General features: G+C 39.0%; 1 protein-coding gene across 7 annotated transcripts in view; it reads right to left on the bottom strand.

Annotated features, from left to right (window-relative positions):
* The window catches only part of NFAT5 (nuclear factor of activated T cells 5), a 173276-nt gene that overhangs the window by 99845 nt on the left and 57301 nt on the right, over positions 1–16130 (bottom strand). The window contains exons 1-2 of one of the 7 annotated variants that reach the window (XM_029924538.1): positions 10860–11271; positions 9046–9099 (exon numbers count right to left, since the gene is read on the bottom strand). The exons of 3 other annotated variants lie outside the window; for them this stretch is intronic. In XM_029924538.1, coding sequence (XP_029780398.1) covers positions 9046–9099; positions 10860–10932 — 127 coding nt within the window. In that variant the 5' untranslated portion in view covers positions 10933–11271. Of the gene's footprint in view, positions 1–9045; positions 9100–10859; positions 11272–16130 lie in introns of those variants that run through there. 3 more of the 7 variants (XM_029924539.1, XM_029924541.1, XM_029924540.1) reach the window with 3 other exon arrangements.

The following is a 16130-nucleotide window of genomic DNA, read 5'->3' on the forward strand; positions in this document are numbered from 1 at the left end:
AAATGGCAAAACTGTTTAATAGACATTTTTCCAATGAAGACATACTAATGGCCAATAAACACACGGAAAGATGCTCAACAGTATTAGTCAATAGGGAAATGTAAATCAAAACCATAAGAATGTCTACAATAAAAAAGAGATAATAACAAGTGTTGACAAGGAGATGGAGAAATCAGAACTCTCATACATTGCTGCTTAAAATGTAAAATGATGCCCCCATCACTGTTCTCTGAAAAGCTCCAAGCTGTGCTGACAGCTCAGAGCTTGGAGCCTGCTTCAGATTCTGTCTCCCTCTTTCTCTGCCCCTCCCCCATTCATGCTCTGTCTACGTCTCTCCAAAATGAGAAAACGTTAAAAAAAAAAAAAGTATTTTAATACCTAAGGTCCAAACTAGCAGTATGGTATATAGTATATATGATTACTGGGCAAACATAAATTTTATTAAAAATTATTACTTACAATATAGGTAAGCATAAGACAGTACTTACTTAAAAGGACAGAAAACTCATATTGTTTTGACCTTTACACTTAACCTACAGAAACAATCAGAGCAAGTAAGTTCTAAACTTCAATTTACTTATTAAGTATAGGGGCAAACCATATGCTGTGGTATAAGGTGCACAAAAGTATTGCCCTATTAGCAAGTAAAAGTTAAAAGTCAATCATTTTCATTTCATTCTCCAATCTAGATTGAATTATGAAACCCTTTAAAACACTCATCACTGTTTATTCACATACAATCTCTTCTAAGCTATAAACTACATGTGGCCAGGATCTAGGTGTAAATTCATTTTGAGCAAATGAATAGGTATAAATATCATGACTAAGTAACTTATACTTGCACATAAACATCAAAAGTCATCCCTAAAAAACTGTACTTGGCTACATTATAGAATATAAGAATGTATAAGAGAATTAAAAATTTCATTACTTTTATGCCCTTTAAAAAAAAAACAGTTTTCCCTTCAAGAACGTTATGATGGTTAAACAAACAAAAGTAAAGAGAAAAGAGTACACAGTGTATAAATCCATTTATATAAAGTTCTAAAAATAGTAAAACCAATCTATTTTAAGGAAAAACAGATCAGTAGTTGCCTGAGGGGCTAGAGTGAGCAAAACTGACTATAAAAGAGTAAGAGGTAGACTGAAATGTTCTGTATCTTATCTGCAGTGATTACACAAATATATACACTTGTGTAAAACTTCTGGAATGCTCCAAACTGGTGAATCTTTGTATCTCTATATAAAGATGGTTTGTCTGAGGGATGATGGGGGGGGGGGGGAAGAGGGGAAAATGGGTGATGGGCAGGGGGGAGGGCACTTATTGGGATGAGCACTGGGTGTTATATGGAAACCAACTTGACAATAAACTATATTTTAAAAAGAAGATGTTATTTAAAAAGAAAAGGGAAAAAGAGAAAGGATTCAAGAAGTAACCACAGAGTCAACAAGTAAAATGTAGAGAGTACTCTGAGAAAACAGAGACATGAGTAGAAGACAAGACAAAAAGGGGCACCTGGGTGGTTCAGTCAGTTAAGGATCTGACTTCTGCTCAGGTCATGATCTCACCATTGGTGGGTTCGAGCTTCACGTCAGGCTCTATGCCGACAGCTCAGAGCCTGGAGCCTGCTTCCAATTCTGTGTCTCCCTCTCATTCATCATTTATCTCTCAAAAATAAATAAATATTTTTTAAAAAATTTTTAAAGGACAAAAAAAGGGGGGGAGGACAGTGCAAAGAACCACCACAGTAAATGAATAGGGCCCTATGCAAAATACCACTCATATAGCATTCCCTAGTTTGGTCCTCTAGCATTGTGTCAGTTCTTCTCTTAACTCTTAGGTGAGCAAAACTGATACTTATGTCTCTGCTGAAGAAAAGGAAAGCTTGCACAATTTTTCACAGGGTCTCAAGACCAAACTAGAATTAAAATCCATGTTTTCCAATGGCTAATAAAGGATTTTCAGGAAGTTCATTAATAATGAACTAACTCCTGAAGCTCTATTAGTACTGTTTTTTCTGTTACTTAACTCCTTTCAAATTTAGTTAGGCTCTGAAACAACCAGCAGAAAAAGGTGCAATGATTCCATGCTTCCACAAACTACTGCCAAAGATCCCAAAAGTCACGTGGCATCCTCCATCTCTCAAGTAATTCTCCTGAGGTGATACTTTGCTTACTCTTCCCCTGCTTTTCACTTCTGAGTATCATCATCTATCAAAACAGAGGTGGATCAACCAGTGATGTGCTTCAGCAAAATCTTAAAGCCAGGCAATGATAAGCTAATTTTATGTGTTAAAATATTCCCCAAAATTCATCATCATATTCTTAACTGATTTTTATGTGTGGCTTATAGACTTTCTTCTTTTATGTAAACTGTTTAGGTAAAGAAACCAACCACTCTTTTTATACCATCTGAACAGTGGTGTAATTTTAGTAGGGCCCAAAGTATAAATACCAATGATCAAATGTTTATTCTGAAGAAGGCCAGGATAAGCTCAATATTCTGTGGTAAAATAGTCAAGTTTCAAATTCCAGCCTCCTCAGTTATGTGATGTTGGGAAAATTTAGGGAACCCCTCTGTACCTCAGTTTGTTCATTTATGAAATACAGAGAGTGACACTATCTCCTTGGATTTTTCTGAGTACTAATGTAAAAAATATCTATAAAATAAATAAAATATAAATATTTATATTGTTGATATTATTATAGATAATATAGATTAAAGTATCTATAAAATTTTAGCTATACAAGTAGCTGAAAATGTATTTAATTATTACTAATATTGAATTTATTATTATTCTTTCTTCACCAACACTGTTTCTTTTAACATGTCCTACAAATATTACTTTAAGGAATTTTTTAAACATAAAATTATAAAAACAAACAAAAACCCTAAATTCATAATGATAAGAGTTATCAATAACAACTTAGGTCACTCTTACAAACTTTTCTGTTCTTGCCTCACCTTCAAAAACAATACCAAAAAAATAAAATAAAATAAAATATCAAATTTACTAAAAAACTAACTGTAGTATTTCTGAATGGGAAAGAAATGAATAAACATTCATGGATGACCAGCCATAATTATCATCATATGTCAAGTAAATATTAAAAAAAGAAAAGCAAGAGAAAAAATTTAAATTTTCAATAGTTATTAGGAATAAATAGGGGTGCCTGAGTAGCTCAGTTGGTTGGGTGTCCAACTTCAGCTTAGGTCATGATCTCACGGTTCATGGGTTCAAGCTGACTGCTCGGAGCCTGGAGGCTGCTTCGGATTCTGGGTCTCCCTCTCTCTCTCTCTGCCCCTCCCTGGCTCATGCTCATGTCTATCTCTCAAAAATAAATGTGAAGATTTTTTTAAGTTAAAAAAAAGAATAAAGGTAACTGAAAACTTCCATGAACATACCTTTAGTTCAAATCCTCAGATATATAGATCCTTTATCACACCAGGTTTTATTTATACTTAGAAACTAAAATCATTATCGGTAGTTAATCCATAAAGAAAATTTTACATTTTCATTAAAGAACATGTTTATATTTAGTGCATTACATACTATTCGTTTTTTTAACCTTAATTTTTATTAAGACGACAGCAAATAAAAGACACAAATCTCTTTTATGTAACTTGAAATAAAATCTTTGCAATAAGACAATAACATAAGATAATAAGCAACATTCCTACTGAAGAATGTCTTATTACTTAGACCTAACAGAACTATCTTCTCTCACTACACCAGCAGGCCCAAATGATGTCTCAGATTAATCAGATAAATATGACCTTTTGCTTTTTTACTAATTATTATTCTTTATGGAAAATATAATCTGAGTCAACTTTTTCTAATATAAAGTGGCTATTTTTATATGTAATATTAATCACAGTAAGAGATGTCTTTCTGTACTATCACTTTCAAATTTTAGGGGACTCCTGGAATACTTACACTAGAGTCGAGAATGAATTAAGAACAAGCCAAGAACCATTTGATTAATTATGAATTTCTATTCTCTTACTGTAATAAGCAACAGAATTCTAGTACTGAATGAAAATTACAAAAAAGAGTTTAAGAGGTAATGGCTTAACCAACCTTACTAACATCAGCCCTTGGAAGAGAAATAAATCAGGCTCAATGGCAATCCGGATATTCCATAAAGTTAGTAAAACACTGCTACTATTTTTAGGATTTTCATTTTGTGAATTATGAAGTATAATTATGCATGGTACCATATCAAATAGTTTGACAGTGGTAAGAAAAACAGTAGTTTATTGTCCCTAACTCATTGTTAAAATAAAAATAAAAAAATAAAAATCTTCCAGTTTCAAATATTAAATTCATACTAAGATTGTCTCACATTGGTATTTAGCTCTTATTTAACCAGTCACTTAATTTTCTCCATCATGTAATCTTGTAACTCCTGCTTTTGAACACATTTAAAAATTTTAATCCATTATTTTCATTACTCTGTTTTTTCCAACTCACTTATATTATTTTTCCTGTTTTATCTGATTTTATCCTATCTTATCTTACATCTCTATATTTCCAGAATGACCTCTTACTTATATTTGTTTACTTTCATTTACTTTAATTTTTATCTCAGTTTTTTCTATAACAAACACTATATGCCAAAATCAGTATTTTTCAATACAGAAAGTGTAAGAAATGATAACTTTTTCTCTGTAGTGAATCCTTTCTCTGGGTACTCAAAAGACTCCTGGCCTTCAAATTTTTTAACCATTTTATATTTTCAATATAAATAAACTATCTTCCTTAAAGAAGGCAGAGAAAATGCAAAATACAAAAACAGAACCAAAAAGTATAAAACCTTACAGTACATACTTCTGTACAGGACTTAAAAAAAAAAAAAGTTTATCTATTTATTGAGAGAGAGAGAAAATCCCAAGCAGGTCTGTGATGTCAGCTCAGAGCCGAACCTGGGACACAATCCCAATGATGGTGAGATCATGATCTGAGCCAAAATCAAGAGTCAAATGCTTAACCCACTGAGCTATTCATGCACCCCTGTAAAGGGCTTTCTATGGGAGTTATTTTTAATATAATTGCAGCAATATCTCTTTTATTTACTTATTTTATTAAGAGTTTCACATGTAATTATGGGGTCATCGGAAACATTATTTATGGCTATATATTATTGAATTAAATACCTCGACTCTTTTCTCATTGTCAAGCCATCACATCAAATAAAAAGGTAGTAGCAGAACTACATATGGTCACCAACATTAACTAGACTTATTGTGGCGGTCACTTTCCAATATATATAAATAATAAATCATAACCTTGTGAAACTGAAATCAATATGATATTTTATGCCAACTATATCTCAATTAAGAAAACTACTTCCCTATTCTTTTAAAATATATATATATATAGCAGCAAGAAGGACCAGCATCAATATGTAGGATAAAAGCAAACTTATATGTAAAGAGATTTTGAATCTAGTTTTCAAGCTCAATGGCATTCAACTGTAAATTTTCCAACCTTGTTTTCTTAAAGAGAGAACTTAAATTTGGAAAAAACATGTTCTATAAAAAAATTAACAAATGTACAATAGTAATTAAATTCTCCTCACTCTGGGCTGTGTTTACTATTAAATGGATATCTAGACTACTGATAGAAAGTATACACACATATTACCAGAAAATACTTCATATTATATAACATAGGGAGTCAGTACAGTTTAGTAGTTAAGAGCACAGACCACAGTGACACTACTTGTGTTGGAATCTTGGCTACAACTTACCAGCCATGTGACTCTGGGTAAGTTACTGAACCTCCCTATACCTTAGCTCCCTCATCTGTAAAATGGAACAGTAATAACCATCTCAAAGGGTTGTTATGAGAGTTCAGTGAGTTCACACTTACAAAGTTCTTGGCACACAATGGTTGTTGTTTAAAATTTTTAGTTTAGCTAACGTTTACTAAGCACTTACTATGTGCTAGGTTAAATGCTTTACAAGTGAATTTGCCTTAAATAATCTTCACAGCAACCCACAGTGAAGATACTATGATTGTCCCCATTTGAAGATGAGAAAATTGAAGCACAACAAGATTAAATAACTAACCTGAGGTCATGCATAAATGATGAAACAAGGATTTGAACCCAAATCTGATGCATGACCCACAATTTTAACACAGATTGCAAGGTACACCACATACTAGAAGCAGTAGCCTCTAAGCCATACTTTATCTTCAGTAGAGGGCAGGGGAGAGGACAGATTTTGCTGTAATAAATCAAAATAAGTATTTCCTGGAATAAAGTAGAGTACTTTAAAAATTAACATAAGAAACATCACTACAATACAGAATTATTTATATATGAAATGATAGATGTCTGATGTTTTTTCTTTAATGTTTTATTTATTTTTGAGAGAGAGAGAGAGAGGGAGACATTGTGAGCAGGAAAGGGTCAGAGAGAGAGGGAGATACCGAATCTGAAGACAGGCTTCAGGCTCTGAGCTAGCTGTCAGCACAGAGCCCGACACGAGGTTCGAACCCACGAACTATGAGATCATGACCTGAGCTGAAGCAGGACTCTCAACCGACTGAGCCACCCAGGCACCTATATTTATTTTTAAATAATATAGGTTAGGGCAACTGGGTGGCTCAGCTGGTTAAGTGTCTGACTCTAGGTTTCGGCTCAGGTCGTGATCCATTGGTTCGTGTGTTTGAGCCTCATACAGGGCTCTGAGCTGACAGTGTGGAGCCTGCTTGGGGTTCTCTCTCTCTGTCCCTCTCCTGCTCATGTGCACTCTCTTTCTCAAAATAAATAAATAGACTTAGAAAGAAAAGAAAATGATACAGCTTAGGGATGGGAGAAGATAAAAGAAGCAAGATTAGACATGTATTGATGGCTGTTAAAACCTGGTGACAGGCATTTGGGGGTCCATCATTTTATTCTCTCTACTTTTGTATGTTCTTTAAAAAGCCCATAATAAAAGATTAAAATAGAAGGAGGGTGCAGAGATTAAATGCTCTACTTTCATTCCACAAGCAAACAACTGTTTTAGGATTCCCTGTATCAAAGACATACAAGGATGCTTGAGATTTATACATTTTATAATGCATATATTACCTGTAAAAGGATGGTCTCATTTTTTTTAAAAATTGAGTATCCTCTCAACCAAAATAAGAAAATAATGAAAGTATTTAAGCATACATATGTAAATATACATATTAAATAGCTGTCTACATTTCCATCAACTTGTTAAAATTATTTGCTGAAATAATTAACTTTTTTTCATATCTTTCTTCTGCCTGATAATCTCTATGATTATCTAGTTTGTTGCTCAGAATATGGATAGATTTGTATAGACAAATATGAATCTACAGCATGACACAAATTGAACAGTATGAATAAAAACAGAAATCTGCTTCACTAAGATACACTTATAAAATTCCTCACCTCAAATTGTAGTTGATCTTTATACTAATATAGATCAGTGGGCTTCTTATAAGTATAAATATAATCAATAATTAGAGAATATTTTATATGCTGTAAATTATAGTGGAAACAAATTAGCTGATACTAACGAAAAAAACATTTAAGCCAGACACTATATTAGGCATTTTCATACACCTTACATGACTAAATTTAAGAGACTATATCTATTTTTATAGAAAGAATATTAAAGTTTAGAGTGGTGAAATCACCTGCACAAAGTCACAGAGCTAATAACCAATAAACTGGGACGTATTCAAAACCGAGCTCAATTACAAAACCCACGTTCCCCCCACTATGAAAGGTAAACATCTAAAATTAAATCAAATTTAAATATTTAGGACCTTTTCTAAGTGGACCACAAAATGTTTATGTTACTGGTCACAAATATATTTTAGAGAGGCAGTTTGGCTTTGGGTAAAGAACACGAGCTAAAAGACAAAAAGCATTATTTCTGCTACTGTGTGACCTTTTCCCCCCAGGTCTCTTAATTTCAGCCTCAGGCTACTCATCTCTATAATGGGGAAATTAATATCCTTGCTGTCTAATCGCAGGATTAAAAATTTCAAAGAGTATATATGTAAAACTCCTTCAAAAACTACAAAACACTGGAGTGCCTGGCTGGCTCAGTCAAAACAGCATGTGACTCTTGATCTAGGGGGTCATGAGTTTGAGCCCCACAATGAGTACAGAGATTACTAAAAAACATTAATAAACTTAAAAAACATATATTTAGGGGTGCCTGGGTGGCTCAGTCGGTCAAGTGTCCGACTTCGGCTCAGGGCATGATCATGTAGTTCATGGGTTCAGGCCCCACATCCGGCTCTGTGCTGACAGCTCAGAGCCTGGAGCCTGTTTCAGATTCTGTGTCTCCTTCTCTCTCTGTTTCTCTCCACTTGCACTCTGTCTCTCTGTCTCTCAAAAGTGAATGTTAAAAATATTAAATATATATACTTAAATTACAAATCACAAAGTCTTTTTTCTTAAAATGTTAAAATAACAAAGTGCCAAAAATTATTGTCAGCTGTTTAAATTCTACACCTTCTATTAATATTCCCAGAACTTTCTCAAACCCTTTTTTCCAAGCAGAGTTCAATCATCATGTCTATCCTTAGCCTTAAAAATAATGCAACAGTAATGACATCAATGCTTTTGTAATAAATAATTAACATACTGTTTTGAAATGCTCAGCATAGCAAAGTTCTAAATTCTGAATTTTCAAACTAAATATGTGTTTGGTGTCATTCTTATAGTCATGATCTTAACGTTTGAGCCTTTTCATATTGTTTGTTTACCAAAAGCTAGAATTAAGATCTGGAATTCTAAAGTAGAACACCCAACACATAATTTTTAATGATTTTGTGGGAGTTTTTTCAAGGCTTCTTGAAGCAGAGATAATAAGCTAACAAGCACATCAAACACAGCAACAAAATCCACTGAAACATTCAGCTGCTCTAAAAGAAGGATCAGGCTCTTTAGGAGAAAACTACATTGTATGAGTTTGCAAAGTTTCACACTTTCTCATTTAAACTCCATTTCAGAGAAAGCCTTTGCATACTCACACAATATGCTTTAAAATGGCACTTTGCTGACCTTCCAATAGTCCAGCTCTATGAAAATTCTGTGATGGGTGTAACTTCAGAGAATCTGAAAAACACAAAAAGCATTAGGCACTTTTTACGCTGAATGACTTAAAAAAGAAAGAAAAAGGCAAGGGTAGCATGCATCTCTTACATAACTGCCACGTATTTTTTTAGAGCTAAAGCCCATATTCGTGAAGATGCTCTGTAAAAGAAGGCTGAATTGCCTCACATCGGTCTCTCTGCTAAACTTAGATGGCCATAAAGTGTTTGTTTCATGGAAAATTATCTGATGATTACTGCACAAACGGTGTTAGTCTCTTGACTATTTTTAGCACCCAACTGTACCACATTAACCCTCTTCTAAGAATCACCTCTTGACATCATCTTTTTCTTCTAACACGCAAAACTATACAGTATTTCCAAACGCCTTCAGGTACGTTGCCGGAGAAACATCCTACAGGACGGGGACTGCCAACTAAAGTCATCGGAGCAACAGACAATGGCTACAGTTACTAAGTAGGACTCTGTGTACAAACCCAGTCGTCGGTCTGTAAAGTCCAGTACCTTCCAGACGAAATGTTCTCACACTAATTCACTTAAACAATTTCAAGGTACTAATAAGGGGAAGGCCAAAGCCCCCCTTTCCGGAGGGATCGGAATCAGCGGATGGATACAGAACACCAAAACTGAAGAAACGCTGCATTTCTCAGGAAGGAGGTTCGCAATGGCACACAATTTTTTTTAATATGGTGAAATGAATAGCTAATAACCCAGTTTTGTCTTTTGCCCCTCCCAGTGGTGTAAAAAGTGGTGAAGAGTGCAGCGGGAGCATTTTGGTTTGATGCCCCTTTTGCACGGGGAACCTGTTCTAACACATTCTTGCGGAGCCCAGTACAGGAATTCAAGCCCGGCAGAGATCAACTCAAGTGTTGGTACTGTAGATCCCGGGAATCTCCTTCAGGCCTTTAGCCAAAAAGAGTTTATAAAATGGGAATCTCGTTGCCCCTTCCCTGCAACGAACCCTTGAACGGCAACGAAAGAGAAAATTCTCAAAGGACAAGCAGCGTCAGTGCCTGAGCTGGTACCCCTGGGACAGGAGAGGAATTAAACTGATTCAAGGAGAGCACCCCTATTTTTGTAAAAGAGAGGGAGATGGAAGTCATTAGAATGCCACATAGGTGGAAAGAGAGGAAAACAGAAAATTCGGGCCCTTTCCAGCAGTAAGATGACGAGGAAAAGGAAGAACGCCTGGTCGAGGGGGGCCGTCCCAACAAGGGGAGGGAGTGGACTAGGCCGGAGGGAGAGGGGGGTAGAACGACGGCGCACAAACAACCTGGAGGGGGAGAAAAATGGTGCCCCTGCACCCAGAACCGGCTCCAAGCCACGCCGCCCGTTTGGGGGCAACTTTGCCGGGGAGGATGGTCCTGGTAAGAGCGGCCGCGGCGCACCGATCGCAGCGGCCCCAGCGCGGGGCCCAGTCTGGGGGGGAAGGGGAGGATCCGGGGATCCCTGAGCTGGGAAGGCCGGGGCCGGCTGCTCGAGGAGTGTGGCGGGGCCGGACACGCCGAGGGACTCCCAGTGCGACTGGTGCCGCAGAGACCGGGGGCCGACGGCAACTGGGCCCCGTGTGGCCGGCGGCTCCGCGGGGGAGGGGCCGCCACTCCTCCCCGGCCCCTTCCACCACCACCCGACCCCATCGGCCTCTCCCCATCCCCCAAAACAGGCTCGACCGGCCCGGGCTTGTCCCTACCCCGACGGGGACCCCCCTGGCTCCCCCCGGCCGGGCCTCCCCGCCCCCACGCCCCAGCCCCCAGCCTGACTCACCTCGCGAGTACAGGGACTTGGGCGATTCCAGGTCTAGGTCCGCGCTGAGCAATGAGATGAAGTCCGAGGGCATCGCAGCTCGACCCAGCCCGGCCCGAGGGCAGCGGGAGGGGGGGAGCGGCGGTGGCGGCGGCACCTCCTCTCCGGGACCGCGGGCACCGAACCGGGGGCGGCGAGGCGAGGGCGGCTGCTGCTGCCTTCTCCTCGAGGGCAGTGACTTCCACCGGGCCGAGGACCAAGGAAACGGCAGCGAGGTGGAGAGGAAACTCCACGGGGACTAATTCCCGGCGAGCCAGGAGGGGGGTTCAGGGCGGGGAAAGGGAGGGGGGGGAGAGCCAACGGGTCCGTTTCGTGCTTCTCCTCGGCGAAAACTGACGGTCGCCGCCACCGCCGCCGCCGCTGACAGGAATCTGAGCCCCGCCCCCCGCGGGGCACTGCGCAGGCGCGGAGGGGGGCGCCCCAGAGCCGAGAAGAGCTGGGGCGGCCACCGGAGGGTGGGGAGGCGCACCATGGAACAGCATCAACAAGGGCTTCGCTTCCTGCCGCCCCGGCCGGGGCTGCCGTTCCCCAGCCGGGAAAGGGCCCCTCCACCAGGGAGGGAGGCTGGGAGGTGTCCGCGCCTGGGGCCCCGGGGAGGGAAAAGGTATTTGCGCCGACCTGGTGGCGGCGAGCCCGTGGCGGCTGGTCCAGCGCGGAGGGCAAGAGAAGGCAGAACCGGGGAGCCGAGGTGCCTGCGGGAAGAGTGGGGAGGACCCCAGAGCCGGGCATGGCTGGCCTGCGACGGGCTGGCTTGGGGTCTCGCAGGGGAATGGAGTTTCGTCCCTGGGACAGCCACCAACGTTTTCGAGTTTTCATAGGCGTGTCTAACTTGTGTTGGCCAAAGGACTAGCAAACTCATTTCTTAATTAGGAAATGAAAAACCTTATCAAAAACTCGAGTTATTGGTTGTTTTTAATTAAAGTACTTCTCCGTCCTTTGCCCTTCCCGTCTTTTGTTTCCCTTCCCCCATCCTTTAGAGGCTGAAAATTCAAAACAAAACAAAAAACTTTCTGATTGTGCTAGGTGGCCGGGTTTCGGAATGGGAGATAAAAGACTATTTAAAAATTGGATCATATGAATCTACCTGGCCGTTCTAGAGGAAAAAACGAAAAAAGCAAATCTGAACACCACTCTTCCAAACCATCTTTCATTTTTTACTTTTGGATTAGGCAAGAATGTAGGAAAAACACATTTAATTGAGTTTTTGCTATTCTGTTCGTGGGGCCAAAAGTTTCCGTTGCAAAAACTGAAAATCCTCACCTACACCGCAGACCGTTTCCTGACTCTAATATAGACTTCTGAGAAATTTTTAATCAAGTTATTAAAATATCAATTGGAGTGCAGGGTATGCATCTTGAGAAATAGTTTTAATCTTATGTGGAATATTGATGCCAGCAATCACTGGGCAACATTTTTAAGCTATGAGATTTGGTTTTGGTTTTGTTATTTTATCTACAAAGATGGTTACAACTCATAAAAATTAGTCTGTTGTGTATATATACACATATCCATCTGTACATACATACATACATACAGATAGAGATGATATAATACAGCCTTTTCCCTAGGAATTTGGGCAATTCATCTGGACCTGGAATTTGGAGATGGAGAAGAAACAGCAAAGGAGGCCTCAGTGCAGGTGTCTCTGGGGTGGGGCTCTTTGCAAAGCTTTACCTGCAGACCTAGAATTTAAACTGGTGTCATCAGAGTCTCCCTATCTTTCCATCTGAACATCTGACTCAGGTTGCCCAATTATCTTCGCTGTATTCTTTGTAGTAATGAATCAACCCTGTGAACATTGTCTTCCTGTCAGAGGTAAGAAAGCTTTTCAGAGCCACCCCCAAGATGGCAAAGCAGAACCGGAAACTACCCTCAGACCTTCATTGCCACTGCAGGCTGTTGCAGCAAGTCCCAAGGGAAGTCCCTCATAACTGGTAAGAGCCCACTCATTTAAGAGAGGAAGACTCAAACCCAAATTGTCCAACAAACCAAGGCCTTGGCCAGAGCTTTTGAATTGGAGCAAACACCTGTTGGAGACCTTCCCCCTCCCATTAGTCAATACAAAATGTGAGGAGAGGAAATTGCAACTTACCAGGCAGAACCCCAGTACTAAAAAGTTGGGTGTATCAGTCTGACCATATCCCCTTTTCCCCAGATCTATGTAATCATTAAATAAACTTAGGGTATAGGAAATCCCCAGTACTATTCTGACCCTAATTAATAAGAATTAGCAAGGCCTCTTCCTTCCCCTTTCCCTCAACACTTCCCTGCCCTTTTGTGCCCCCCCCCCCACTCCGTGAGTCCTTTCTCGTCCATGTTAATCAGATTTCCCCTGACTTGATAAAACAAAGAAGGGGCCTCCTAGGTGTGACTTGGCCTAGCCTGTGAGTTCTCCTAGATGGATTCTTTCGGCTCAGGCCACACCTCATCAAGGCCTTGCATCAAGCAGTGATTCTATCTCAATGAATATTTGAAAATTCTGTCTTCCTCCCATGTCCTTTTACAGAGATACATTTTTTAAAAAAAACCGTTTAGATGGATAGTTTTCATGCCATGCTTTAACTTAGAGACCTAGATTTTATGTTATCCTTAAATTTTCAGTGACTAAAAACACAAATTCATTAGTAAACATGTTTGCCCTGCTTTGATCACAAAATATGATACGACCTGCATGATATTGAGAATTACCAAAAATAACTGATCGTTGTGTCTTGAGTAAATGACATGCTACCCCCAGTTCCAAGGATATCTCCCTCTGTAGCCATTAATGTCTCAGTTGCTTCCCGTTTTATTTGATTTTGGAAATAGTCTCATGTTATATTTTAAAAACCACCCATCACCCAAATATACACCTTCATAAAACTCTGTGCACAATAAAAAGTAAAACTTTAGGCACATAAAATTTGGAAATTTCCTCTCATTGAAAAGTACAATAGGATTATGGAACAAAACATACAGCAGATTCAGTAGTTTGTAGAATTCCTTTATATTGCTCCCCAAACATCATACCGCATTCCCAAGTTACTTGATTAAAATTTCACAAGAACCCAGATTCAACTACAATGTTGTACAGATTACACAAGAGAGTGGCAGTTTTTATACTGCTGGTGTGTTCTTTAACCCCTCCTGCACCTGTTTAGGCACTTAGTGAATTGTGTTGCTGGATCTACTCTAAATGAAAGAGGCTCAAATATCAACCACTGAAAAGGAATTAACTAAAGTCCTACAGAACAGAAGAATGTGTTGTCACAAGATCTACAGAATCTTTGTCATTGCAATACAATGAAGGCTGTTAAAATAATTTTAGTCACATGTATATTGTAAAGAACCTCCTAAACAAACACAAGATCTGAAAGGAAAATTTCCAGAGCAATTCACGTCATAGACAAAAAAAGTTTAAACCGAAAATTATCTTTGTTCCACCTTGCGATCGCTCCTTAATAATAATAATGGAGAATTGATAGTGGTGGGAAAGAGTAATGACTGCATTTGTGCTAAAATTGTAAACAAAGTCTTATTTGAATATGATTATGTGTCAGTTTTCACCTTTAGACCATGTTCTGGCAAATGTTTCTGAAGGCAAAATTAGTTTTGATAGTTTTGCCATTGGGTTTAGAACATTCTCACTCCTTATATCTTTCACTGCCTAAATCTGATAATCAGGCATCTAATTCACTTTGATGAAGTACTTCTGTACTTTATGACTGGGTCTGAGTCAGGGTTTTTATCTGAAATCCCAGAGACCAGTTCAGTCTCTCAAGATCTAGAATAATTGCAAGTCCTGAGAAACAGAGCTATCAGCTTGAATTGGAAAGAACCTGGTGAACAATGGTGAAGGGAGATAAATACCAGAAATTCAAAGGGTGCACTAGGGAGGAGAAATTTTAATGGGACAACAGAAACCCCTGAGGTTGACAAAGAAAGGAAGGAAGATGTCTCTAGGTCATCCCAACAGTAGGCAGGGTTGGACTTATGCAAACTGTCCTTATTCATACAAACAAGTCCTTCTTCACGCTGGCTTGGACTACCACGTTTGCTAAGATGCTCTTTCCACATCTAATCATAATATGATTAGTCTAGTGGCCCCACCTCAGCTGTGATATTAGTTTGACCAAGAGTATGAATTAGAAATCATTTTACAATTTCCTATTACCCTCTCTCTTAATTCAGGGACTTTTAACCTGAAGTCATGGGTTTGTTTTCAAGGCATCTGTGATCTCCTTAAACTTGTATCCAAATTTTTGCAAGCTTGTATCTACATGAGCCTTTTCCGGAAAAATGGACATCTTTAACTTTCATAATATTTCTGAAAACAAAGACAAAAACAATCCATAACCTAGAGAAGATGAAAAAGCTTTCTTCCATATGAAGCAAATCCATTCTTCCCTCTTTCCACAAATGGGAACTGAGCTAGGTGCAGGAAATACAAAGATTTTACAAAGATGAAGAGGAGAAGTCAACTCTCAGCCTGATGTGGCAGATGACCTTTAAACAAATACATGCATTGTGACAGGTGCTATGCTAGAGTTTTGTGCAGGTACTAGAAATCAATTATCTTTTGCTTTATTAGTAGGCTGATAGAGGAAAAGGAGAAGGAATGCCATCTAACACACATCACTCTCTTCTCTGCCCACTACCCCCCACACCTGATTTCTCTTCACTGCAACCACAATTTCCTACAGTGGTTAAGACAGGCTAGACAGTTGCAGGGCAAAGTCCTGACATACAAGTGTTTACATTGTGAGGCATCACAGCTATTACGTGTTGATACAAATATTCCAAGAAATACCTGGGCTTCATTGGACTTTGTCAGTGGATTGTCAAAGAAACACAGAGTGTCTTTTTTCAACTTTGCTGAGGATTAGGGCTAAATGCTTAGGCTAAGGATGCAATGATAAAATAGTTGAATTGGTCATCCGCAACTAAGCCCAGAATTGAAGGGCTAGGTTGAAGTTACTGGATAAACAAGACTGACTTTAGAAATAACATATCCCATCTGAGAAGCATTTGTTTCAGCTGAATAAGGTGATGTAGACTTCTCCAAACATGGAAAGAGGCATGCAAGGGATCTGCCCACAGCTGTTAGAATCTAATTATAAAATGAGGTTTAGAGACAATTATTCATTTATTTATTCATTCAGTTTCTCGACCGGCAAAATTCCTGTTTATCCTTCAAAGTCCAGCTCAGATATTACATCTGTGAATTCATCCTGAACCCTTCCAAGTGATATT

The sequence above is a fragment of the Suricata suricatta genome, chromosome 16 (genome assembly GCF_006229205.1).
Source record: "Suricata suricatta isolate VVHF042 chromosome 16, meerkat_22Aug2017_6uvM2_HiC, whole genome shotgun sequence".
In the NCBI taxonomy this organism is placed as follows: domain Eukaryota; kingdom Metazoa; phylum Chordata; class Mammalia; order Carnivora; family Herpestidae; genus Suricata; species Suricata suricatta.